This window comes from Podarcis erhardii (genome assembly GCF_964252035.2).
Source record: "Podarcis erhardii genome assembly, chromosome: 6".
Classification (NCBI taxonomy): domain Eukaryota; kingdom Metazoa; phylum Chordata; class Lepidosauria; order Squamata; family Lacertidae; genus Podarcis; species Podarcis erhardii.
In genome coordinates this window covers 70,629,973-70,657,384 of record NC_138510.1, presented here as the reverse complement: position 1 = coordinate 70,657,384, position 27,412 = coordinate 70,629,973, and the positions used below count along the sequence as shown (strand labels likewise).

Sequence of the window (27,412 nt, the reverse complement as noted above, 5' to 3'; positions counted from 1 at the left end):
CTTGCTCCCACAGAAGGCAGTTCTGGCCACCTACTCGGATGGCTTTAAAAGAGGACGAGATAAATTCATGGTTCAAAAAATTAACGGCTACTAGCCATGACGGTTATGGGCCAATTCCTGACTGAACGGACTGCTTGCGATGCAGCCAGCTTTTATGTCCTGGCGGTGGATCTGACTGAACACCGGCTCTGTCAGGTCCGTCGCTGAAGCAACCCCCGGCCAACTAGAGCCATGACTGACCCATTTTAAATTTTCATTTTCAGCAGGCAATCTCACTAGCTCCCACGGCCGGATGAGGGCGACTGTATCTGTATCTGTATCAGTGTATCTGAAGAAGTGTGCATGCACACGAAAGCTCATACCAAGAACTGACTTAGTTGGTCTTTAAGGTGCTACTGGAAGGAATTTGTTTTGTTTTGACTGTGGCATCAGCTGGTTGTGAGGGCAGGTCCCCCTCACCCACCTACCCCAGCTATCTAGCGGCCAGGCTGCTATTGCTACCACCACCTGGAAAACAGGTGTGTGGTCTTTCTGTTGTGAAGACAGGATGTTAGATGGGTCATAGCCCTGATCCAGCGGGCTCTTCCTATGTTCCCGCTTCCAACTGACATTTTGTCCCTGCACATGGTTGTTCGTTACTGGAATGAGGTGATAATGCCATTTAACGCCAGCAGTAGAATTATTACAGATCGGTGTTGTGATGAATTACTGTTGTTCAACATTCATTTTCAACACACACAACATCTCTCCTATAGCTGAACAAATTTAAAACTGGAAGAAATAGGTTCTGGGAGTAGCTATACAAATATGCAGAGAAGAATCTCACAAACGGCAGCCAGCTAATAGACTTGTCCTTCAGGGTGGAGTCTTAAAGAAGACTGAACTTTCTTGTGCGCCAGTTCTGCCTTCAGTGCTCGCAAATCAGAAGCTGCCTGCTTCCTCATCTAGAAAAAAATATTCCGAGATTGCAAAAGGAAGAATGAAATTAGAACCTTCGTATTATTTTATAGATACAGTTCAACCTTTATGTGGATTAATAACCATTTCCTTGTTCTTCCATCTTTCAAGCCCAATGAGTTAAAGGATGAATCATTTTGGTTTGTTTCTGGCATATTAAGGTCACTAGTAATGGCAAGCCCTAGTGTACAAATTACATCATATTCCCATTAATGAGAGTGGGAAATGAGGTGAAGAAATATCACAGATTGTACTGCAGATCTCAAAGTGGTGTGTTTCTGTTCCTGTGATTTTTCTGACCACAAATTGCCAATTGTTGTTGTTGTATTATTAGTACAATACCATAAATGTACAACACATTTTAGAGGGTAGTATAAGCAAAAGAGGTCCCTGAGCTACATTTAGACTACTGAAAAGCACACGCCATCTTGGTACTCCATGTTGGCAGGTACAATGCTTAAAGCAGAGATGCTAAACATGTTTGGATCCCAGGCACATTTGGAATTTTGAAAAATTGGTAGAGGCACAGCGGATGTGAGAAAACATTATGTTCTGTCCCACCCTGTGTCAGCTGCATGCAGCACTGTTTTCTGTTCCACTGCAATTCATCTTCTGCTGAAATCTACGCTATTCGTCTTGCTGTCCGCTGCGGCAAAATTATTTGTGTATCCTATGCAATTACACTGCCTGTATGCTATTCCACCCATCATTTCAGTGCAAATGAAAGGCAAGACGAGTGGTTTGTTAATCAGTTACGTGCCCTTTGCCAACTGAAAACAGCAACCATCACAGTGGACACCAGTTGTATTTGCTGGTTCCAGACATGGGACCAAAAAGTAAAAAGCTATATTGCTTTTCTATGTGGTGTAGGACATTCTCTGGTGCAGCATCACAGACTTTTAGGTCCCTATTCAAAGAACAAGGGTTGCATATTTGCTTTTTGAAAAATAGCCTCTCTTTCCTCCTTAGTGGAGTAGTGGCTGCTTACAGAAACACCGCTGCTATGGAAGCAAAGTTAAAGTTCAGTGTTTTGGTGAACCAGATCTCAAATATGACCATGTGCTTAACTCCAGGGTGAACACCCTTTAGTCCTCAGCTCCATAGTGCAATGAACTCAGAATACGCCTACAGAACAAAAGCAATTGAAAAGCAGAAGTTATTTCCTTGACCTCCAGCTCTCCAGTCTTGAACTACTGAAGAGCCAAGTGTGGTGTAGTGGGTGATGTGTTTGACTATGACTAGGGAGGTCCAGGTTTGATTCCTCACTTAGCTATGAAGCTCTCAAGAAGCTATGAAGCTATCCCATAGTTACTTTTTCTCAGCCTAAGCTTTGTAAGAGGTATTCTGAGGATAAAATGGGGGATTTGGGATGTATGCCACTTTAAACTCCTGAAAGGTGTGACTTAAATGTTGTTTTTTTAAAAAAAGAAAAACACTAAAGGGTATGCTTGAGATAAAAATCTAAATATAATGTTTGCATTCTTCACTTGGATATAAAACGAACTAGGCAAGTTAAGGTGTAATACCTTAATTTCTATGACAAGCTTCATTTTTGCATTATCAACCTTTCTCCTTAGTTGTTCAATTTCATGCTGCAGAGTGATGATCTGGATTATTGTATTATTCTAGAAGAAACAAAGAAAAGTTTCGTACAGTTCAGAGTTAACATACATCCTGCACTTATTAATATCACTGTCTGTGCAAAACGTCCAAATCTGCATCTCTCCTTAAAATGATATGATTTAGTCCCTCAGCTTCTGTTGTATCACCTTCCTCCCAGAAACATGCATAGGGCAGAACATCAGGGCTATGTCTCATGCAGTTATTCAAATGGTGGACTGATTGGTCACATGGCAGGTGAGGCCCTGGCCTCACTGTATTAACATAAAATAATGCAATTCTGCATGTGAATTTACTTCCATGCTTAGTTGGTACACACCTGGTAGACCTTGCTATAGCTACCCTAGACTGACCCAAGCCCAAAATAAATTTGTCCTTCCCTTCTCCCCATGAGACTTCTATCTATTAAAAGGCACAGGTGAATTTCAAAGAGAGAGAGAGTTCATGTGCAGATATGGGTGCTTCCAACGTGAGTTATCTTCCTGTCTCTCCACACCTCTTTGTTGTGAGAGGGCATGTGTTGGACTCCATTTTGGGGATTGGGGTAGACAAGAGGCTATTTTCTGGAATCAAGGGATCCAGTTTTGTCTAATATTTCTTTGGCAAATGTAGGGAAATGGGCAAGGAATCCTGTGGTTTGTATTTTGTTTGTACTGCCAGTTTTAGACTCTCCCATCTCCCCTTTTGATATCACATAGTTTTGAGTTTGAATGTGTGACTATATAATAAAATTGAGTATTAATTTCTCCTTACAGCTATTATTTCAGGCAATGATTGCATCTATCTATCTATTGGATGGCTTTCCTTCACCCAAATGGAAGAGACCATTGTCATAGATGTCACCTGGCCTCACAGCTTTGTAAAGGAAAATGGCAGCACCATTGCCACAAAGGAAAACTAACACAACAAGTGGTAGCTGAAATGGTTGAAAATGAAGATAGAAAGCTGTGAGAAACTAAACGAGGAAGTTCCTGGTGCTACCATCCGTGCAGTAGTGAAAATGGTCAAGAATGTGTTTCCTTTACCCACTCAGAGTGTGCTCAAATAATCACATCTTTCTCTACCAGAACGAGCAGGAAAGAACACCAGCTCCTTGATTAACATTCTAGAAAGTTCCAGAGTTGCTCCGAGCAAATGCAGAACTCAGTTGTGGGAATGAACAGAGCTGACAAAGGTGTTGTCTTAACGCATGATCGAAACCAGGAATGGAGAACCTGTGGCATTCCAGATGTTGTATTCCGATTCCCATCATCCCTGACTACTGGCAATGAGGCTGGTAGGAGTCCAACAGCATCTGGCAGATCACAGGCACACTGTCACTGCTGTAAACAGAAGGTAATCTGAAGGGGGGGGGAAATCATTCATGCCTTATAACTGGGATATATAACTGGGATAAATCTTGGTTTAACAGGAAGATAACTTGAAAGATGTAAACAGGAGGAAGTTTGCTACATGAGAAAAGGCTGAGACACAAGCAAATCCTTTGGTTCTCAGAGTAATTAGCAGAACTGTGTTGATATCTCAAGGGCATGATTCATATGGGAAGGATTTAATTAACTTAAAACTGTATTCTCACGAGTTTCATTGTCGAGCCAGCGAGAAAGCTATTTTATACACACAAAACAATTTAATTACATATCGGAGTTGAATCAGGCAAGCAGTGTGTTATGCCAATTCAAATTGAGGGGGAAAGAGCCTGCAGAGAAATTTCCATCTTTCCTGTTTGTAAAGCTATGATTTTTGGCAAGGCCACGTTGTTACAATGCTATGTATTAATTTACATTTCATCTAGTTTGGGGGACTTCTCTCTGTCTCTCTCTACTGCCATTATAGTATTTGTCTTCTAGTGCAGGTCACTATCAATTTCCATTATTTTCACATTCTAAACACAATGCCTTGATACAGAAAAGCTTGCATGGGCAACCTGTGGTCCTTCTGAAGTTGTTGGACTTCCATCAACCCCAGCTGGCATGGTCAATGGTCAAGGATGAAGGCAGAGAGCTGTAGCATGACAACATCTGAAAATCCACAGCTTGCCCATCCCTGTAGTAAAGAAACTGACTACCCAGGTAAGTGTATGTTTAGGATCATGGCTTGAAAGTTAATCTGCATGGATATCATTTTCCTGTGCAAAAGAAAAACAGTCTGATACAAATATTCCTGATGAGCGTGTTCCTTTATGGAATTGAGCCTTTGAGATATAAAAAGTAGCTCAATTTAAATTATACAGGCAGGGATTATGTCAGATTAGTAAAGGAAATTATTAAACTCTCTTCAAGGGTTATTATAAAATCTGAAGAATACTTATCTGTCTAAATGGCATGAAGGAGCTTAGATTTTATGGAAAGGAGAGCTAAAGACTGAGCAAACAGCATTACCTTTGAATTAGCAACCTGTGTTAAATTATTTCGTTTTTTCCTTATATCCCTAGCTTCTAGCTGCACCAACAATTTCTGGTAGTGAAGTTCTAAATCTTCCCGCAGTTTATTCGAAACTTCCTCCAAGGAAGCTGTGACTTTTTTAGCTTCAAAATATTTCTTTTTCCAGGAATCACGAGCTGTACGGGGAAACAGATCAAAATGATATTCTCAATGGCACAATTCTATTCAGGTTTTCAGACCATTTTCAGTTCAGTGAGGCTTAGTCCTAGGAAAATACAGAATTGTAACTTAAGAACCAGAATAGTAAGCAATATTGCTCAGTTCAAACATAAACCAAAAATATTAAGAGTTGAAAACATTGTATAAATTTTAACATGCTAGGTCAAGTGCCACAGCTTTCATACAGTACTTAAAAATGAATAGCTGGACTCTAGCATGTGGAAACCCAAACTCTCGAATGTGTGGTTTGCAGGCAGGTATGAGACTTTGCTTTAACAAAGGTAAAGAAGGGGTATAAACTGAGAGACATCTAAGAAATGGTCCAATTCTGATGGAAACCAGGGTGCTAGATGACACACTACCATGGAGGAGGAAGCAAAAGCAAACCCACCTCCAACAATGATGCTATCTTCTAGCTTTGCTAGCTCCTCAGTCCTCCACCACCTCCACTCAAGCAGAAATAAAGTTATTCTTCCTTCACCTTCTTTATTTCCTTGACCTGTCAAAACCCACTAAACCACACCCGCAACCAGTCAAAAGCTACCTTGGTTTTTATAGACATAAAGCAGTTACGCTTTGTCAATGTATCTCTTGGGCTTCCCTTTTTCCAAGATATTGCTTTGGTGACTCCTGAGACAATGGAGGCCAATGCAAAAGCTGCCTGTTCACCTAAGTACAACTTTTAAAAAGCAGAAGGTGGGGTGGAGGGGGGAGACTTCGCTGTTCGTTTTTTTCTGGCAACTGGCCTAAAACGAAACAAAACAAAAACTAAGGAGGGAGGTGTGTGGGGGAGTGTCGATAACAACCTCAACAGATATCTCAGCCTAATAACACATACCCTGGTATCTCCTGAGTTTGTTCTGTTCCAGTAAGCTCCTCACTTTTTTAACCAGCTCTTCTCTAGCCCTCTCCAGGTGCTTTCGTTCTGCCTTGGTGTGTTGCAGCTGTCTGATCAACTCACTACCTGAGGAAAAGAAACCTCAAGATTAGTATACTTGTGCTGGTTAAAAAATGCGGAAAGCCCAGGATAAAGAAATCTGACACAGGAGTGCCTCCGAGAAGAAAAGAAGCCCAGGTCTACAGAAAGATCTGCAGTATTTTAGGGGTCTTTGATGTGGCAATTTGGAGCATCAGATCCCTGCCTGCCTCCCAAGATCCAGGCACACAGCCCATACTAACATTCTGCCTGTATCTGTCCTGTACGAGATGCTAGTGCACAAAACTCCACACCGTATGAAACAAATCCTTCTCTGTGACTTTCCCCTTCACGTACCTCAGACATACCATCTGAAGGTGTCACTGCAACAATTCCTCTTGAGGGCTGGGAAGGGAATTTTAAAACTTGCAAACACATATTGTGTTGCCCAGGCTTTCCCTGATCAATACATTTCCGCCAGGACGGTAATGTTTTAATGCTTGTAGTTTTGCATAGAGATTTTGAATATTCAGCATTTTAGAAATGCTTTTAAATAAACGAAACAATGCCTAAACGCCTAGAGATTAATGAGACCAGGCATGTCTACTGGGAACCTGCCACTGCCTAGCTCCTATCAAAAGCAGAAACCGTGCAACATATGGGCAAGTACAAAAAGTCTGCACTACTCCAGAGAGGTGTTGTGGCTGGAGTTGGACTAGGACCAAGGAAACCCGGGTTCAAATCACCTCTCAGCCACAAAGTTTACTGGGTGGCCTTAGGCCAATCATGACCTCTCAGGGTAACCTACCTACCTCAGAGGATTGTTGTGAGGTTGAAATGAGGAAGGGGAGAACCATGTATTTACATGGCTGAGCTCCTTGTACAAATGGTGCTCTATATACCATATTTTTTCGTGTATAACACACACCCATGTATAAGACGTCCCCTGTTTTGGGGGACTCCAACTTGAAAAAATGGGGGAGCGGGGAGATTGTATCCGGGTATAAGATGACCCACAATTCTGAACATAATTTTTAAATAAAAAACCTTTGTCTTATACATGGAAAAGTACGGTACATATACTGTATGTGAAATAACAAATATAAGTTCAATGGGGATTGTGCTAATTGTATAACAAAACACTTAGTCTGTGATGTGACACAGGCGGCTGGATTAATTTTAATGATGTAAAAACTGAATTAAGCCAAATTATCCTCCCTCAGGGGCACTCGGTCAAAGGAAAGGCAAGCACCGGGGTTGGGATTAGTGTCTTTGGAACATGCCAGCAATGACAAGTGACTCCTTAGAGGCTCCCCGACAACGGTGTTTGCTTAGACAATGCATGCACTGGGGTCACTTACGTTTAAGCAAACTCTGCCTCCTACTTCGTAAGAGAGCCAGGAAAAGCCTGCTGCTGTTAAGTTATGCCATTTTTAACTACCGAGTTGTTGCACACCCTCAAAATTGAGAGTGGTGAGAGGGGTCCTAGCACATACTTTGTACTTGGTTTCCTTGGAATGAAGGTCCCTAGAGAATTGTTGTTTTTGTGTGTGTGTGTTATAAGGTTTATCTACACACACGTACAAGCAGAGCATGAGATTCAAGGCTTTTCCTGCTTTTCCCATTAGGTTTCCAGAGGCTTTGATTTCTGTCAAGTCATATTAACACTATATGTTTAAAGAACATGGCTTCCCCCCAAAGAATGCTGGGACACATAGTTTACCCCTCACAGAGCTTCAGTTCCCAGCACTCTTAACTATGAATGTAAGACAGTGATTTCAGTCCTGACCTAGCTTTGTCGCAATCCGTTTCCATTCTGCTGCAGTTTGGCTTCTGCTAAAACAGACATTTGTTCATCTCACTATCCACGATGACTGAAACTAATTACATAATTAATTCCAGTACATTTCAGTGCAAGAGAAACGGCAAAAACAATGCGGAAAACAGTGTATCTTTTATGTGATGCTTATGGACTGAAAAGCAGCAGCAAAAACTGCTCGCATTCGCTTGTGAGATTTCCGTGCCTGATCTCAGATGAACCTGTGAATTAGGAGTGACTTCTGCTGTTGTTTCCATTTCCAGCAGAATTCTTTGACATCCCTACCATTAACTATGGTGCCCAGGAACCTTTGGGGAAAGGTGTGCTTTCAATGTACGGTGTGGATGTGTAGGTCTCTTGCTGTCAATCTTTGTTCCCTTTCACAGTCAGGCATTGTGGGGGAAGACTTTAACCCCATAGGATCTCTTAGAACAATTTGCTCACCCTCTCTTGGAAAGATTCCGCTGGGAGCTTCAGCTCTGTTTACAGACAGAGCCAGAAGAGGTGGAGTAGGAGGCGAAATATACTGGCTCAGATGTGCAAAGTCATTTAGGTTATTTTCATCAGTCTAGGGACCAAATGAAAAAGCATGTCAGCATTTGCTGCTTTCCCTACAGTACATGAAACTGGAGATTCTATTTATATCAGTCTTAAAGGGAAGGCTAACTCAAGTGTCCTTTTAGTGGAAAACAATAGTTACCTTCAGGGAACCCTGTCTGCAACCTGTCTGGCTAGGAATCCATATGCCTCTGCCACCGACCTCTGAACATTGCAGAGTATCGAGGGCATATTTCATGGCACACATCTGACCCATGTGTTCTGATGGACAAGCAAGCTGAACTTCAGCACTGCCCCAGATAGTGGGGTAGGAGAGCTGAAAATAATGCCAATATATTTCACATCTGTCAATCCATGAGCTGTTTTGGTTTCAGATAGCACATGCGTACACAAATCTAAAAGCCAGGGCCACAAAGTTTCACGGCCCTCTAGCAGCTATGGTGGCTCGGTTACCAGGAGTAATATATTTAGTGTTACCTTTACCTGGAAGTGTATACTAACCAAACTAAAGCTCCTAGGATTATTTTTTATAATACAACCCAAAAATGAATTATATTGGGGTAGATTATTTGCAAAAATATGTACATTAGCCAAAACAGGATATTTCACCCTCAATTGTTTAAGGATTTTCATGAGGATTTATGTCCCCAAAAATGTGAATTGTTGCAGAAACGTGGAAAACTGAATTTAATATTTTTAAAAAATGAAAAACTGAGAGAACCAAAATTTACATAGCCTTCCGTTCCTGTTTCCAACTAAATATGCATAGACTTGGTCTACTCCTTGGTACTTTGGTACTGAATATATCTCTGTGTATGTGTACATATACATACATACGCAAACATTATAAACCCACATGGATCTCCAATTGCTTGTAGCATATGTGCTACTTCAAATGTATGGCAAAAGCGCTTGTTTCATGAGCATTTGTCAAGAGTGGGTAGAAGTTATTCTGCTTCAACAACGAAATCTTATTGCAATCAACAATCCAAAAGAAAAGAAAAACGAGCTCAAGTTATTGAAACGATTGCAACCAATTTCAACTACCTTATTTATTTATTTTGCTAGATGTTTGGAAACATACCTGGCTATCTTGCACGCTACCGGTGTCAGCAACAGACTTGGCAATTCCAGGATGCTGTTGGCTAAAGATGAAATTAAAGCACAGTGCAATTACATTAGAAACAATAAATAATTCCAGGGCGCTGTTGGCTAAAGATGAAATCCAAGTGCAGTGTAGTAATTACATTAGAAACAAACCACCTTAATTAAATTTGTTTAAAAGGCTGGTGGGATCTAACAAATATAGAGTGCTGGGGTGGCAGATTACCAATCTGAAAACGGGGCGCTGAAATTAGGGTGCGGCAGCTTGCTGGTAGCCAACTGGACTGGTAGCAAACATTCCATGGAAGCACTAACCTCACACACAGGAAATGAGCTGAAGAGAACAGGTTCACAGGTTTAATTATATTTGTCTGAAAACTAATTAAAGTGTTTGCTTTTTCCCCCATTATCCAACATGTTGGGAGCCCTTAATGCAACTTTAATGAAGGGCAGCTAATACTGTCAGCATGACGGCTTGTTTATTTCAAGTGTTTTTAGCCTTTATCACAAAGATATATAAAGAAATTTCTCCGTTTCGTTACCTCCTCATTCTGTGTGAATAGTCCATGTCTCTCTCCTCCAAAGATTCTGGGATTCCAGAATCCCCTGTGGTGTGTCTTCCCATTCCAATACCTGTCAGGTTGCCTTCATTTTCTATATTTGCATCCAGCGCAATAGGAGCTTCTACATCAGAGGTCAAAAAAATAATAATATTTAGCTGTTTTTAATGGTGTGTTTTAATGTTGTAACCTGCCCTGGGACGTTAGGGTGTAGGGCGGGTAATAAATAATACCCAATATTAAATAATATTTCTGTTTCCATATACATGTTTTTACTTCTGCCATCCACCACCAGAAGCAATGGCTTGGCGAAAAAATGAGTGTGTACAGATTCTGGGCATATCTGCCTGAAGCAAAAATGGAAATTATCAATGCAAAGTCAAGAACGCCAGTTGGCTCACAGGCAGGATATAGAAGAAAGACCCTGAGATGAAAGAAAACTCTAAGGGCAAATGCCAGTATGTTTTAATAAAAACGTGTCCAGCCCCATCACACAGGAGATTGTAAAATGTAGAAAATGGGAGGCAATCTGGACAAAAGTGCATATTAGCCGACGGGCAGAATACATTTCCCCTTTCTTAAACTGCTGTAGTTTGCAATGTCCAACCATTTCAAGTTTCTATTTTTTTCATCTAGGTTAGGATTGCTGTCACTCCTGGCTTTTAATTAGGCCCGATGCAAGCAAGCGGATCTTATCACCTAAAGAACCACCAATGTTTACTACTGAAAAACTGTCCTCATGTGGCTTCTGGACCAGTTCCACAGATCACTGAGCTTTATTAAATAGTTTAATGAAATTACCGTATTTTTCCATGTATAACACGAACCTGTGTATAAGACGCCCCTGTTTTTGGGACTCCAAATTCAGAAAATGGGGGGAGATTGCCAAGAGTTGTTAAGGTTTTTTTTTGGGGGGGGGTGCCAAATATTGCTCAGCTGCCTGATTGACACTACCAATCCCACGCGTCGCCAGAGCCACCAATCGTCTGCCCGCTCGCCACTAATCACCCGCCCAATTTCCATAGCAGCAGCCAATCAATAACAGTCCTTGTGGCAGCCACCAATCACATGCCCAATCGCCGCTGACAATCTCCTGCTTGCGGCTGCTACCAATTGCCCGTCCCCCCTCTGCACTATCCGTGTATAAGACGACCCAAAATGTTTAACATTATTTCCTAATAAAAAAACCTCATTTTATACACGGAAAAATACGGTTAAGTGCATTATTTATTAAATGCTTTCATGCAAACCAAAGGGTTGGGATTCAGAATGGCTATTCCGTAAATGGAAGGCCTCCTTATGTTGATGGAAAGCTCTCAGATCCCATGGAGGTTCCCCAAGTAGAGGAAGGCGGGAGGCAATCTTTGCTTATTCCTCTGCCCCTTGGAATCCTGCATGGTTCCTCTCATGCTGTTCCAGATGGCTCCCCGAATCTCCACAGCAGCTTTTTCAGATAGATTTTTTTTTTACAATGCTAATGCAAAATACAAATAAACTTTAAATGGAGTGCTTAGTGGAGCAATGTATACCTTTTATCTTCTGTGTGATGTGATTGACTTGAATCTGGTTGTTTCCCTCTTGCTCTCGGTTCTGATTCATACGCAAAGGTGCAACAGAATCTTTGTGTTCCTTGACCTTTCTAGGAGTATTTTGCTGCCGTTCTCGAGCTTGGCTGAAAGACTTTCGCTGAGGAATTTTCACTGATGTGGATTTTCTTAGAGAGTTTTGTTTTGCAGAAATTTTATATTGGAATGTATAGGGAGATTTAATGGATTCCTTTAGGTCTCTGTTACAACTAATTTCTCCTGGAGGCAGTACATAATTATATATTAGGCTATATATACTTATGAGAGTTGTGTTAAGTTGTAGATTTATCATATATTATTATAAATAATCATATTTAATAGTCATGTTAACGTAAGTAATATGAACTGCTTTATGCACATTTTGAACTTTTTTTTTGGTAAGTCGCTTTAAGTTTATTTTATTTCTAAGAAGGCTGGGCATAAATTCTAAAGAAATATATACCCAAGTAAATAAAAGTTAAGGGTTTTTTTTTGGTAACAAGTGATATTGTTGGAACCATTGTTAAATTAAAAAAGCAAATGTTACCATATGCTACAGTCTAGGTAGGACCAAAATACAATTAAAGATCAGGAACTCGTATTGCAAACAAGTCGTTCTGATTTGATTTCCTCCCCACCCCTGAAACCTTAATTTTGAACGAAACCAGTCCGGACATATGATTAATTGAACAAGGGAATGGCAGTGTGACAAATGAAGTTTCAGGGAAGAAAAACCTGATGGGACCAAAACTCTAGCAAAACTGTTAACACCAAAAGGCACAAAACCAGATTAGTAGACGGGAATCCTACTGCTAGCATCATCAATACAGACAATGAAATAATGGCCAGGTTAAAGATGCTTAATCTCCCTCTCAAATAAGGTATGGTAGGGCAGGAGGGGAGATGCAACAGGCTCCAAGCCTCGATTGTGGAGAAAGAAATTAAAACTATGCTTTCCTCCTCATGTTGAAAACTCCTCATGGTTTCAAACAAGGTATAACTTGTCTGATCTTAATATGAAGTGCAGCTCTTGCTGGAGGAGAAATAATTGAAAACTATTTTTTAAAAAAATCAGAGGAAAAGAAATATTTGTGCTTGTCCTTGCAATTTGACCTGCACTTGGTTGTTATAGCAATTAAGCAGCCTTGATATATCTCACCTTCCCTTCTTTGTGAATTATATTTCTCTTTAATCCTTTCGTTCTGTTCTTGCTTAGAGATCTGTGTTGCAGGGAGATCTTGAGCACTTCCTTTTTCAGTTTCGTCCCATCCTATTAAATTATTTTTATCCTGAGTTGGGCTGAGATGACGTTTCAAGGAACTCTCCAAAACAGTGGGGTTCTGACCAGATTCACAATCTGGAGCTGATACATCAGGTGGTCTATGATATGATGTATATGCACGTATATAGTCTGCATTACTGTGATGTCTTTCTGGAGTTGACGATGAAGATGAATAAATACTTTCTACTCCAGGCAACAAATAAAGTTCTGGATGAAATGCCTGAAATATACAGCAAGTTAATCTGAAATAAATAATATATTTTTAAAGTATAATATATATTTAAAGCAAAGTAGCTTTGCTTTTACACAAAAATTGATGTAACAATATACATACATAGGGAGGAGCAAACGATTTGAGCTTCAGTTCTGTTTCTTGCTTTGCTTTTACCTTGGAAGGTAAGAACAGAAACGACGTTATCAAAACAGGATAGTGCCATACCATTCAATTTGTATAGCATCTTACATTCCTGAAAGCCAGAATATAACATTATTTTTTTAAAATGCTATACTCAAACTTTTGTGAATAATGGAAAACACAGAATATTTATCTTGGGAATTCTGGTAGATTATAAAAGAATTTATAAGCCTTTGTAAATAAAAAATGGCACAACTATTTTTTTATTTACAAAGGCTTATAAATTCTTTTTCACTTTGGCAGTTTTATTTTTATTGTTTTATTGCATCTGTCTGTTTTTAGATAATTTCTAATAATTTTTTTATAAGTGTTAGACTCAGAGATGCCCTTCTGCAAATGGCTCATTCCATTTCTGGAAGGGAATGCGATTCAGCAGAAGTGTCTGAACCATCTTAGATCACTGCTCCCTTAGGATTGATCCATTAATCAACCGATAAATCAATTAATTAAATCTCATTAATCACCTAAGGTTTCTTCAGTTGTGTGAATGCCTTAGAAGTAACATAGAAAATGCTGCTATAAATTTGGCTGCCCTTGTTATTATTCTGAATTTATATGATCAGAGGTTTATCAAAAGTATAATAGTTCCAGTCTTCAGAAAGTCACACTCATCAGTGTTAATGGGGAGGCACAAGGAGAGCTTTAGAAGCAAGTTTTGGCAGTTTTGAATCTGGATAGAAAAAGGGAAAGAGCGTCAAGAGCACTTGGAGTTTATAGATAAGCTGACTAAAACAGAAGTATATTTGGGGTGCAATTTTTCTTTTGAGAGCTAATAGAGAATTGGTGGTTTTGCTTTAGAAGTCTGTCTTTATTACTTTCTCCTTAGAAATATTAAACTGTTATAAAATATCTCATTCTTGTGCTACCTCTGGACTTCTCACAGGGGAGTTGGAAGTATATAACAATATAAAAAGATGCTTGTTTAAAACCACACCAGATTTTTACCATGAAGGGTTGCGGTTCATTAAAATAAAAGCATGTTGCTTAATTTGAATGTCACTTAACTTTAATGGCTACAAAAAAATAAGGCTGCTGATTCCCCTAAAATAAAAGCAACATGTCTTTACAGAGTTCAAGTATCTCTTCTCTTATTAGAAAGAAGTATCTCTGGGAAGAGATTAAGGCGCTGTTGGGCAACGGTAGAACTGGGAAATTCAGTAAATGTTTGTTCACATGCGTATAATTACATATAATTGCTCTGACCGCTCAAATATTATAAAACAACTTCAACCTTTCCTATCAAGTAAATCAAAAGGGTGTTTTATACCATTTGTACAAGGGCTTTTTGAAACGTACAAAAAAGTGGGAAAAGACCAAAACCATATACATAGTGATTTGCTAAAGATATAGCATGGGCTCCTTACAAACTATAGTTTGTAAATTGGGAACAGGGCTTGAGAATATGCACTCCCTGCTCCCTTATTCCTCCCCACACCTTGCTAGAACCCCCCACTGCATGATCTTGTTGGTCTTAATCATGGTTTGATTATAATGCCTACAGTGAAGCTAACCAATTCCGATATTGATCTGGATTTGAAAGCAAGGGTTGAAGCAGGTTTGGAAATCTTGGTTAAGATGGAACCGGATTAGTGTTAGCCTTGGTTAACATCACAGCAGATGTGGCACTACAATATGAAAAGACAGCTGGCAAGTGAAGGAGGACTTGCACTGAAGGGGTCAGGAGGAAGGGAAGGAAGTACATGTTCATGAGGTCAGCTCCCAGTCAGCAAACCGTAGTTTTCAGGAATACAGTGAACTGTATCCAAATGGGTCACATTTCTTATGGAAATCAATGGCACAAGTAGGTCATGACTAGCTTATATTCCAGCTATTTCACTTGAACAATGTATGAATCGCTTTCTCTTGATAAAACCTAGTGCCTTAATCACGTTTGTTGGGAATACAGTGGTACCTCAGGTTACATACGCTTCAGGTTACATACGCTTCAGGTTACACACTCCGCTAACCCAGAAATAGTGCTTCAGGTTAAGAACTTTGCTTCAGGATAAGAACAGAAATCGGGCTCCGGCGGCGCGGTGGCAGCAGGAGGCCCCATTAGCTAAAGTGGTGCTTCAGGTTAAGAACAGTTTCAGGTTAAGAATGGACCTCTGGAACGAATTAAGTATTTAACCCGAGGTACCACTGTACCAATGACTGTGTGGGTAACTTCTGTAGTTATTTAAATATTATGACACTAAGCTTTTCTTTTTCCTAAGCAGAGCAGTTAAAACTTGATTTGATTCTGTAAATACAACTGAGAGATTTGCAGTAAAGAGAAATATGTTTGGACAAGACAAGAGCTTGTCAGCTCTTCCCAGGGAGTCTGTGACAACCATCTAAAGTAGGCTTTCCAAGCTACACACTCTGCACACAGGCAGATCGTGCACTTGAAAGAACCATCTCATTTTCTTCATGGTTGCGTCTTTTATTAGTCTTGGCTCGGAAAAGAATTGGGGCAGTAAAAAAAAAAGGGAAAGCAAAACAAATTCCAAACCTCTTTGTCAGAAAGGCTTCCAGCAGCTCAAAGGGAAATGATTAAAACTTGCAATTAGACCATTAATTTTCCTCGGAATTACTACTCTCCGCTATGTCAGCTATTAAGATCAAAACATTAAGAGTGCTTTTAAAATTGCCGAGCGTTTTTACATGGGAGGTCTATCTCATTGCATTCGTGGGAATTTACGTTGTTAAAGGTGAAATGAAAGTGAAAGCGAGAGGCATTTTTGCAGAGAACAAACATGGTGGACAACGTAGGTTCAAAGTTTGCTTTGTAGGCCAGTTAACAGAAGGACTCTCTTAGAGAACCTAACACCCGTAAGGTTCCACTCAACTAAGTTACACTCAGGGTGCTGCAATACAACCTATTTAATAAGCAGTCATTTGGATTTGATTGCAGATGTCGCCAGCTACTTTATGAGTGTTCGTCCTGATTTGCTCTTGGGGAGATTACGCAGGTGTTGCATCAACCAAGCATTATCTCACACTTTCCGGTGCATTTTCCTATTATTTCCTTATCACAAAAAGAAACAATGCTTTGGGAAAGCAGGTTTGCTTTGCAAGAGCTCCAAATTGGCTCTAACAGCATAATCTGATGTCTAAGGGGCTTAGTTTGGTCAGAATCAAGTACTCATTGTCAGGGTTAACGCTAAATACATTACTTCTGGTAGATGAGCACCATCGCTGCTAGAAGGCCGTGAAAATTTGTGTCCCAGGCTTTTTGGATTCATCTACCCATGTATTATCTGAAACCAAAGGGGTGCATTGGGTGCCAGACGTGTTTTTTTTTTTAAGCTCTCCTACCCCACTAGATCAAACCTATCCATTCTGAAGGAAATCAGCCCTGAGTGCTCACTGGAAGGACAGATCCTAAAGCTGAGGCTCCAATACTTTGGCCACCTCATGAGAAGAGAAGACTCCCTGGAAAAGAAACTGGTGTTGGGAAAGATGGAGGGCACAAGGAGAAGGGGACAACAGAGGACGAGGTGGTTGGACAGTATTCTCAAAGCTACTAACATGAGTCTGACCAAACTGCGGGAGGCAGTGGAAGACAGGAGTGCCTGGCGTGCTCGGTCCATGGGATCACAAGGAATCAGACAGGACTAAACGACTAAACAACAACAACCCCACTATTGTTATATTTAAGGTTGTGGGTTCAAGCCCCATGTTTGGCAAAAGATTTCTGCATTGGTTGGACTAGAATCAGAGGTAGGCAACCTTATCCAAGTATGGGCTGGTAGACGCTCTGTCTGTCGGAGGATGAGCCGGAGCGTGCACACACACGTGCTCTTCCGGGTTGGAGGAGTGCCTGTGCACATGCGCACACACTATTTCCGGTGCTCCTTCAACCCAGAAGTGTGCCAGAAATAGTGTGTGTGCATGCGCATGGGCACTTCTCTGTCCCGCACGCATGCACACACACTATTTTCAGCACACATCCGGGTTGGAGGAGCGCCCGAGTGCATGCGCACAGGTGCTATCAACCCGGATGTCGGTCCCCGCGCCGCGCCGGTAAGAGTGGGCAGCGGGGGGCAGCAGAGGTCGCCATGGGCTGGTTAGACAAGCCTCGTGGGCCGCTACCAACCCATGGGCCTTAGGTTGCCAATCCCTAGACTAGATGTTCCTTATGGTCCCATCCAACTCAATGGTTCATATTCTTCCAAGCTCCCAGCTCGTGAGTGGCAGGTATGGAAGTTACAGAATTTTAGAAATGTAAGCCATGATCAAAATTGCACGTGACAGAAGAGACCCATATAATGTGGATTTCCCCAAATATTCACCTCCTCATGACTTCAAATTAAACTTGTGGTGTATAGTGTAAGGGCAGCCATGCAGAAAGATAAAGCCAAAACTCCTTTTGGCATCTACAGCCCATGAGCAAAGAAGCCTACTGGACTGTGACCAAAACATGAATAATTTTAAAAAAATAATCTTGGTTTTATAACTCTTTATTTTGAAACGGTAGCTGCCAGGGAGGAAAAAAATCACATTTCCCCCCCGACTGCCACTACATGAACATGAAATGTTAAATGGGAACATTTGAAAATAAGCACACAGCTCTTCTTGATAACCCACTCACAGAAACACAGAAGAAACTTACCACTGCAAGTTTCTTCCCTATACATTTTAGGAAGATATACTTATCCACAACTGCATCTTCACCCAGGTAGTCTCCGAGCTGCTCTCTTAATGTTCTCAATGTCATATAAGGTGGCACCCTAGAATACCAGATTACATTACTGCAGAGACATGATTGATATATTTGTTTTGGAAGTGGGTGTATAAAGGCAATGTACATTAATTACATGCCACAAAGATCTAATTTTACCTCCGAAAGCTCACACTGATGGCTTAATCCTTGAACATGAACTTTTAGAGCCCTCTGGTGCCAAGGTGGGTTTTCTTGTGCACAAACAATGAAACATTTATTTTGTGATAACAAATAGAATCTCCAAGGTGCCAGAAATCTCTTTATTCACGTGATTCATCCATGTCAAGCTCTTAACACCGTAGCCGAAACTTCTAATTTCATGCGTAAGATCTTAGTTAGCAAGACCGATGTTCTAAGCAGTTTCTCAGATAATTAAGGCAGGAATTTTCTTCATTATAAGATAGCATTGTATTGTAATTCATAATGCTAGGAATGAATAACACTAATAGGACATTAATAGTTTCTGTGATCTATAGATAAGTAACTATTAAAATTCCCTATGATCTTGGAAATGTAACTAGGTGGGTACAAGTTTCTGAACTTAGTAAGGTGATTAACCTGAAGACAATAAGACTCTTGCCTAATTTAGAGTTGTTGACATTTTCTACAGTGATTGCCAACATCTTTCCCCACCAATATGTCTGGTATTGAAGGAGTGCACTTTACACAGAAGAACACTAAACACTTCTGCACGATAGACCTGAACAACCATTACTTATTTCCAGTAAAATCTAGGAATTGTAGTCAGGGATGGAAGAGAAATCTGACTCGGTACTCATTTAAAGCCAAATCTATCAAATTGGCTCTTTCTGAAACAATGCAAACCAAAACACAACTGTCCTTCAAAATTCATACTTATCTGAATATTGCAATCCAGTTCTTCAATCAGTGTTTACAAAAATGTATATATATAGGGAAAGTGTGCATAAAAATATAATTAGTGAAAATAGCATTCAGAAATGCATTATATTTTGGGAAATACTTGCAAAAATGTGTATAAACTGCACGTAAAAAGGTGTTTATTAGGAGAAATTAACACTAAAATGCTGGTGAATTTTCATGAGGACTTAAAAAAAATATAAATAACAAATTGCTGAAAAATGTGGAGAACTGCATTTCAGTCTGGGAAAATGAGAAACCGAGAGAACCAAAACTGAGATCTTTGCATCCCTGATTGTAGGTTGCTGAGAAAAGGGAGAGTAGCGATCACTAACAGAAAATAAGCAGAACCTCATAAACTGAAATTCTCAGGATTCTTGGCGGCAGGAGCCCAAGAGTTAACATGATATAAACTGACATACGTGTGCTATAAAGAAGTGCATTTATTTTAAAATACTGTCTGACTTAAACGGTTGGGGCAAGTTGCTCCTTTTGTTTGAACCTGAACTCTCGTTTCTAAAACCTTAACGATAAAACTTTCCAATACAATGAATATAACACACATTTTATTGTAATCTCCTATGTGGCATGCTGAAATCAGGAGCAAAGGACCAGGCAGAAGAGGAGCTCCTGGACTCTGTCCCTTCCTGTTACTTGTCCAGTCCAAACCCCATCTTCCCAGAAGCTCATTTCTCATTAATGAGAGATAAGATACAAGAAACCCAAATCTTTTCCCCTCAGGGAGAAAAGCAGCTTGAGGGTGGTTTTGAGAGGACAAATGATTGAAAAACCCCTCCCCTCCCCTTGAGTAATTTGGCTGTTTTCCATTTTACAAAAGAATTGATGGCAGAATCATGGAAGCTTCCCAACATACGACATTTGGCTTTTAGAAAACTATACGACTTATATAATGGATAAATTGCTACTAGAACTGCTGCTCTCAAAGGCAGACCCGACGTTTATTATTCCAACTCACCTTATAAATCCCGCCGAAAAAAATTTGCTGGCAACATCCACAGGAACTGTATTCAACTTGAAATTCCACACGTCTTCCGGAACGTAAAAAACGTGAAGCTCTAAAAGCTAAATGCATTAAAATAAATATTTAATTTTTTTAAAAAAATCTTATATGCAATTAGTATGGACAAACTAAATATGCAAAGGGGCAACCCAAACCCCCAATCCACTATTCTGGAGGGGCTTTAAATGGGGTGGAGGTTTGGACTGACGCCAAATGAGATATCTTTGATTTCTTATACACACAAGTCCTGTAACAGGAGGGAACTATTAATGGTGTGTTTGTTTGTTTGTTTGTTTGTTTGTTTAGTCAAACACTATGTCTGCCGGGATGACAGAAACTCTGACATGGTAACAAGACACAATGAAACTGAATACTACTGTTAAAGGTTTGCCTATCAGATTTCTGCAACTGGCCTGCTTGGCACTTAATGCTAAACTAAGGTTGTTGGGACAGTGGAATGTGCTGTTGGAATGTTTAAGCTGCATGCTTCCACATGTATGCTATACGCTTCCACACTGCTCAGGGAATGGGAGCAAGCTTAACACATTGTGGTGATCAAAAGTGGCTTCTGGTAGGATGAAGCTGTGCTAGTTTCGCTCTTGAACTGAGAGATGAGCTTCCCCTTCCCCAATATCCAGCACTGTTATCCATGTTTGACTGACTACTAAGTAAAGGTAAAGGTAAAGGGACCCCTGACCATTAGGTCCAGTCACGACCGACCTTGGGGTTGCGGCACTCATCTCGCTTTATTGGCTGAAGGAGCCGGCGTACGGCTTCCGGGTCATGTGGCCAGCATGACTAAGCCGCTTCTGGCAAACCAGAGCAGCACATAGAAATGCCGTTTACCTTCCCGCTGGAGCGGTACCTATTTATCTACTTGCACTTTGTGCTTTCGAACTGCTAGGTTGGCAGAAGGGAACAAGCAATGGGAGCTCACCCCGTCGCAGGGATTCGAACCACCGACCTTCTGATCGGCAAGCCCTAGGCTCTGTGGTTTAGACCACAGTGCCACCCGTGTCCCTTGACTACTAAGTAACAGCACTCAAAAAAGAAAAGTAATGTCACCTCGGAACCAGTGTTGGAAACTCCCGTTGTTCTAGGTACATTTTGCGACAGGGAATTTCATTAGAGTGAGCAGTTTCTGAGCTCTGGGCACAGCCTAAGATTTCAGATTAAAACTGTGGAGTAGAAGGAGGACCTTTTTCTGTCTGCCCACTTCAAGCTACTCTTCAAAGACTGGAGAAGAGATCCTCTTAAGAATATTGGGGGGAGGGGGGAGCAGGGGAAGGACTAGACCATGTGAAAAATGAACATAATATTTTAGCCACAGTTCATTTATTTTCAGCTTTGAATTCTTGTTATAAAAAAGTGTGCCTACAAACATTCAGTTGTTGCACCCATAACCTAGGTTTAAGGTGCTGTTTAGCTCCCAGCTTTCATATCTCAGTTTCTAACCCTGCTCAGAACATAAAAGAACTGTGGCAGATCACTGGGTAAAAATGGCAACACAGTCATTTAAATTTATGGAAGCTGAATGGAGAGCTGTGCCTCATATACCGGTAATCTAAAAGTGCCATGGGATAATTACATTACCAGTTTAAAATACTGTTTGAGCATTCTGGAATATATGGGTTGTGGAGACATTTTTATAAAAGGAGTTAAGGCAATATATATTGATCAATCAGCAAAACTGCAAGTAAATACTGACTGAGAATTGTAAAATAACTAAAGGAACCAGACAAGGCTGCCCACTGTCACATTTATTGTTTATAACAGTTTTAGAAGTTTTGGTGCAAATAAAAAGATGTAATCAAGAAATTAAAGGAATAAGGATGGCGCAGAGACAATAAATTAAAAGCTTTTGCAGATGCTCAAAAGATGACATGGCGGCGGGGGGTTTGACGAAAACACTATATCTCCATTCATGCGATCCTTTCAAAATGTGTCATTTCTTTTCTAGGTTAAACTGATTAAGCCAGAACCGGCTTTCGATCTGGTCAGTCTAGCTTTTATTTTCACAACTAGGTGGATTTGCGGGGAGGTTGGTTTTAATTAGAAATTAGGAAAGCAGAGTAATTAGCAATACAGGGCTTTGTTACCCCTGCTCCTCCCTCCATTAGATCTGTACAGTTAAGCTATTAGCGACATGATAGCAGGGAGGAGGTGCTCCCTTCGCTGTATTAAGGTAGCCTAACACTCCTTTGCTTTGAACTTCTTATTTAAAAAAAGTATCAACTGTTGCTAATAGCATTTCAGGTCTATTAGTCACAGAACATGAACACTGAGCACTCATGTGCGTAACTAGCAGCTGTCGCAACCTTCTAAACTGAAGCACCACGTAGGGTAATATGACCCTGAGCTTAAAGATAAAAAGTGTAACAGACAAGAGAGAACGCTGAGGAGACTTCAGTTACCACCTGCCCTGTTCCTGATGGAGATGAACTCCCACTGGCAACAAAGGAAAACCTTTACTAAATCACACCCAATGCCTATATGTATTTAATCCCCATAAAGCAAATTTAAAACATTATTTGGGTAATGTTTAAAACCAGCCTACTTGTAAACACCTTTCACAGGCGGTGAGAATTGATCACACAAAAAATGAAGATAATAAAGGGCTTTGTTTATAGGAAAAAGCAATTTATATACGTTGCTGTTACCTCATCAATCTACAGCAGAAAATGTACACTTAAGATTGGATAGACATGCTTTCTAAGTTCCATTATTTCTCACCTCTGATGTGGGAGGTCTGATATGGCTGGATGGCATAGTTCCTGTTTAGCCTCGTTCACAGCGAATTCCGAATCATTTTTTTAAAAAAACCGCACAAACATAATTTAACAGAGGATATTGGTCTCTCGGAGGTAACATTCCACTCATTTCATATGTATTTCCGTGTCAAAAACATTGCTGCGTTTAAAAATGAGACTACTTAGGATGACAGAAGACTTTGCTTCTAGCTAATCTGAAAACAAAATGAAAGGATTCAAACGTTGGCTAACATCACGCTTTGATGTGAACACTCCTTATATACAAGTAAATATCACCTTAGTAACCCAGTGAATTGCACAACCAGGGCCATGTAACTGAGATTTATTTCAGTAATCAAAGGTCTGTTCTACGCACATTGCTTACATGGGGATAATTGCCATGTAGAATAAAAACAATAACATGAATGCCATCGGTTGGACAATGCAGTTTATGCTGTAAAAAGGCACTGGCCAGATAATCCTAACTGTAACTACACTCAGAAATATGAAGAATTAGTACCTGAATCTGCTTGCCCCTTTCCTCACTCATAACAGCACAATTATCCTATACTTGGCAGTAACCAAAATGGAACTTATGTCTAAAAACATGCATAACTAGAAGGAATGAGCAACACTCACACATAAACAGAGCTTGGGAAACACAGTATGCACCACTGATATTGGCTTAGGTGTTTTGTAGATCATATTGTCAAGATGTGTAGTTTTATGATCTTTGGGGAACTAGGGCTGAGCCTGAGGATCATACAAATGACGAGCACTCGAAGCCAGTTGATCTGTGTTATTCATACCCCTTTGGGGAGTTGAAGGATCATGAGGATCATATGAAACACATTGTCGTGGTGCTCAGTGCATGTCCTGCAGACAGCCCAGTAGACGAAGGCCATCCTCGCAGGGGTCAACCCCTATATTATTATTATTATTATTATTATTATTATTATTATTATTAATTATTGTTATTATTATTAGTAGTAGTAGTATTACTCAATTTATTATCCACCCTTCACCAGCAGGTCCCAGGGCATCTTCTAACAATTAAAAATTCCACATTAAAAACAATTAAAACAAATGAGCGTTGCGGGAATAGGATGGGTTCTGAAAACATTTATCTCAGGTGTTAGGGTAAAGGTTAGAGTAAAGATGTGTCTTCAGCATACACCGGAAACTATCTAATGAAGGTGTCCGATGCAACTCTGTGGAATTCTACAACCTAGGAGCTGCCAGAGAATATCATTGCCCAGGCTACCATCTCCAGAACCTCTGAGGGTGATGGAACTACCAACTACTACTCTGGTCAGTCTTAACATCCAAGAGGGTCTGTAGGGAAGTAGAAAGTTTGGAGGGAATACTTGGCAACTAAGTTGTCTAGGGCTTTAAACACTAGTGCGAGCGCCTTTGAATCAGGCCTGGAAACAAACCGAAAACAGGAGTTACATGAGATCTAAAAGGAACCACAACCTGTCATCTGGCTGCTGCTTTTTGGACCAGTTGAAGTTCTGAGTTGTTTTTATTAAGTTTGGTTTCCCGATCCTATCTTGTGAGAGTGAGTCTGTATTTCATTAAAGATATACTAATCTTCCTGTCACCTTTGCTACCTCGGTTAGATCACAAAACTTGGGAGTTGTGGTTAGGTCATAAAACAGATATTTTATGATGTCTTCCTCCTGGTTGCTGCCCTGCTGCCCTTGTGAGCATCTTCCCTCAAAAGACAAACAAGTAAACAGATTGGGGAATTTCCACTGTTGCAATTGTACGCCTAGCAACACTCACTAATTTCTGAACCGGGCATTTTTATCATCCTGCCGCACCCGTCCCTCCCTCTCCACGCATTTACTCAGCATACTACATCAAAGGATATTATCTAATGACATGAGAAAAATCATGCCAATACTTTCCAGATGTAGGCCATTTGCCACTGGTTGTGTTTTCCTGGACATGCTCCTGTGCGTTTTAACAGCCTTCTCACTTGAAAATATAGAAGACTATAGTTTTACCTGGCAGGGGTAAATGATTGGGATTGCTTGATCCCTGTATTGATTCAGAAATTAATGATTCAGTCTTGATTCAACCTGTTGTTGTTTTTTGTTTTTATTTTAAGGATGGAGGGCAAACCTACGAAAGACAGCAACCCTGTATGTAAGGAAAATGCAAGATGAAGGATGCACACTGAGCTGGAGAGCAAACCCCACTGAAATAAGTGGAATTTACTTCCAAATAAGCACGCAGAGTTAAACAAACAAAACCAAAATGAAATTAACTGTGATTTATTTATTTATTTATTTATTTATTTATTTATTTAAAGCCTAGCCCGGGCAATCATCTCACATGCATTTGTTACTTTTCTCCTGGTGTAGCTATAAAATGAGTTCAGAAGTTAAACCCTTGAAGAATAACAAAAACAAAGGAGAGAGCTCACTAGGCTAGGAAAGGGTGGTTGGGTGTGTTTTACTTTATATATATAAATATAAATAAAACTGCAGGCCATTTCACTTGCTAGGGCCGAGTCCTGTTTGCTCCTCTGGTTGGTCGGTGCACAAATAGGGCAAAATTCTCATTTCTGCTGTGTTCCCCTCGTCCCCTTACTGGCAGCAGAGGGGAGAAAGGGCAGCTAGGCATGAAGGTCTAAGGAGGAGAGAGGCCTGTGCATGGCATCAGCCTTCTCTGTAGGGACTAAACTCTACCCCCAAACTTATATACAAGGCTGGACGGGAGTGTTTAGAAGCCGTCCCGCTCCCTCGGTTTCCCCAGGGCGAAACAGAGAACGTTCAGCCAAAAGGCCTAGACCATGGACAGGCAAACTAAGGCTGGATCCAGCCCAATCGCCTTCTAAATCCGGCCCGCGGATGGTCCGGGAATCAGCATGAGTAGAATGTGTGCTAATCTCTGGGTTATTTGTGGGCCCTGCCTGGTATTTTTACATGAGTAGAATGTGTGCTTTTATTTAAAATGCATCTCTAGGTTATTTGTGGGGCATAGGAATTTGTTCATTTCCCCTCCAAAAATATAGTCCGGCCCACCACAAGGTTTGAGGGACAGGGGACCGGCCCCCTGCTGAAAAGGTTTGCTGACCCCTGGCCTAGATGGTGCCCTGAAGGCTGGGCGCATTGTCAAAGAGAGGCAGAGTGGAGGAAATCCTTGGGACCGATAGGAGAGGGTGGTGCAGGGCTTGATGCCAATCTAAGGGAAACGAGCTGACTTCCCTTCCAGCCTCTGCGTTTGCAGCAGCAATGCCAGGCGGAGGCCTCAATCTAGGCTCAGGCCGGCACCTCGGCCTGAACACAGTGGAACGGGGAAGGGTAGGCGTGAGCCTAGAGAGGAGAGTTGGTTCTCCTTACCCGCTCCCTTACTCACAGGAAGGCCAGTTGGCGAGGCAGGACCCAGTGGCTTCTGCAGGAGGATCCTGAGCAACCTATAGGCTGGAGCCTGCTGGCTGCAGAGGACTTGGCAGTTGCTGAAGGCCTTGCCGGCTGAGCAAAACACGGACTGCAGTACTGGTTGCAGGAGGGCCCTCTGAGGCATTGGGAGACCACGAAACCTGGGGGGTGAGCTAGCCGACCCGACCGGAAGAGTCTGCGACCAGAAGGTGGAGGAGCACCAAAAAGAAGGGGTGAAATTTAAAAGAATATTTAGTTAAATATGTTAAGATAAATGGAATTATTTGCGAGTACCATATAGGCCTAGGATCTAAACATGTGATGTTGTAGAACATCATGGATAAAAGTCAATATGAAAAGAAAGAAAGATGTTAATAGGACTATGTAAATTTCATGTGAAATTACTTTTGGAAAACCGCTACAATGATTGATATGGAAACTCAGCCAGGGGGATTTGAGGAAGTCACTTAACAATGTTAACAGAAGTGGAATTATTATAATTAAGATAAAGGTTTTTGTTTGTTTGTTTTTGATGTTCTTGTTTTGTTTGTTATAAATTTGGAAAACCAATAATTTTTTTTGGAAAAATAATAATAAAATAAACCTGGGGGTGAGAGCAGGGGGACAGCATTACAGCCAGCCCCTTTTTTTGGGGGGGGGGGAGCCTCCTTTGTGGGAAAATCCCCCCAGGGGGATTTAGGCAGTTAGCAGTGGCTGGGGTTAGAATATTGCCCTTGCTGTTGTGAGGCCTAGGCTTGAGCAGTCGTATAGGGAAGGGTGAAGGGAGTTTCTTCCAGAGCTTGATACTCATTTGCTGTGGCCTTGTTATTTTCTCGGTAGGTAGTGCTGTATAGTGGTTAGCGCACTAAGCCCAAGGAGCTGAGAGAGATCAGGTTTAAAAATCCCCCTTCAACTGCAAGTTCATGCCAAGTCTCATTTTGTGGTTGGCTCCAGGTGAAGGCAAGGGGAGGCAGGGGAGGCCCTATGGGTAAAGGAACGGCGCCACCTGCACCCCAGAGGAAGCGTGGGCAGCCAACCCCCTCCCCCTCACCTGAGGAGGTGGAAAAGCCAGATTTGGGGGGGGGCACTATATTGACAAGCCTTGAGGCCTTGAAGGGGCAGAAATCAGCCCCTGCCTCAGCTGCGGCTTCCAATTCAGCAGCTGCAGTGGGAAGTGCCTGGCAGCAGCAACAAAAAGAAAAAGTCTAACCAGGGTGCTGTTGATTTAACTTTAGCACGTTTGAATGCCTTGGGGGACAGATGTCA

The 27,412-nt window shown here is 41.1% G+C and overlaps 1 protein-coding gene across 2 annotated transcripts; it reads right to left on the bottom strand.

Annotated features, from left to right (window-relative positions):
* Positions 1 to 644: 644 nt before the first annotated feature.
* SPATA1 (spermatogenesis associated 1) lies at positions 645 to 26,619 on the bottom strand. 2 transcript variants are annotated; one of them, XM_081865936.1, is made up of 15 exons: positions 26,124 to 26,619; positions 24,767 to 24,902; positions 22,738 to 22,969; positions 19,960 to 20,066; positions 17,994 to 18,111; positions 13,316 to 13,369; positions 12,859 to 13,201; positions 11,664 to 11,939; positions 10,117 to 10,258; positions 9,555 to 9,615; positions 8,357 to 8,480; positions 6,016 to 6,141; positions 4,956 to 5,134; positions 2,484 to 2,582; positions 645 to 944 (listed from the first exon to the last, which is right to left on the bottom strand). In XM_081865936.1, the coding sequence occupies exons 3-15, from the start codon at positions 22,771 to 22,773 to the stop codon at positions 840 to 842; spliced, it is 1,770 nt and encodes a 589-aa protein (XP_081722062.1). In that variant the 5' UTR covers positions 22,774 to 22,969; positions 24,767 to 24,902; positions 26,124 to 26,619; the 3' UTR covers positions 645 to 839. The 2 variants fall into 2 exon arrangements, with proteins under 2 accessions (XP_081722062.1, XP_081722063.1); XM_081865937.1 differs by lacking the exons at positions 24,767 to 24,902; positions 26,124 to 26,619 and adding an exon at positions 24,231 to 24,738.
* Positions 26,620 to 27,412: the final 793 nt, after the last annotated feature.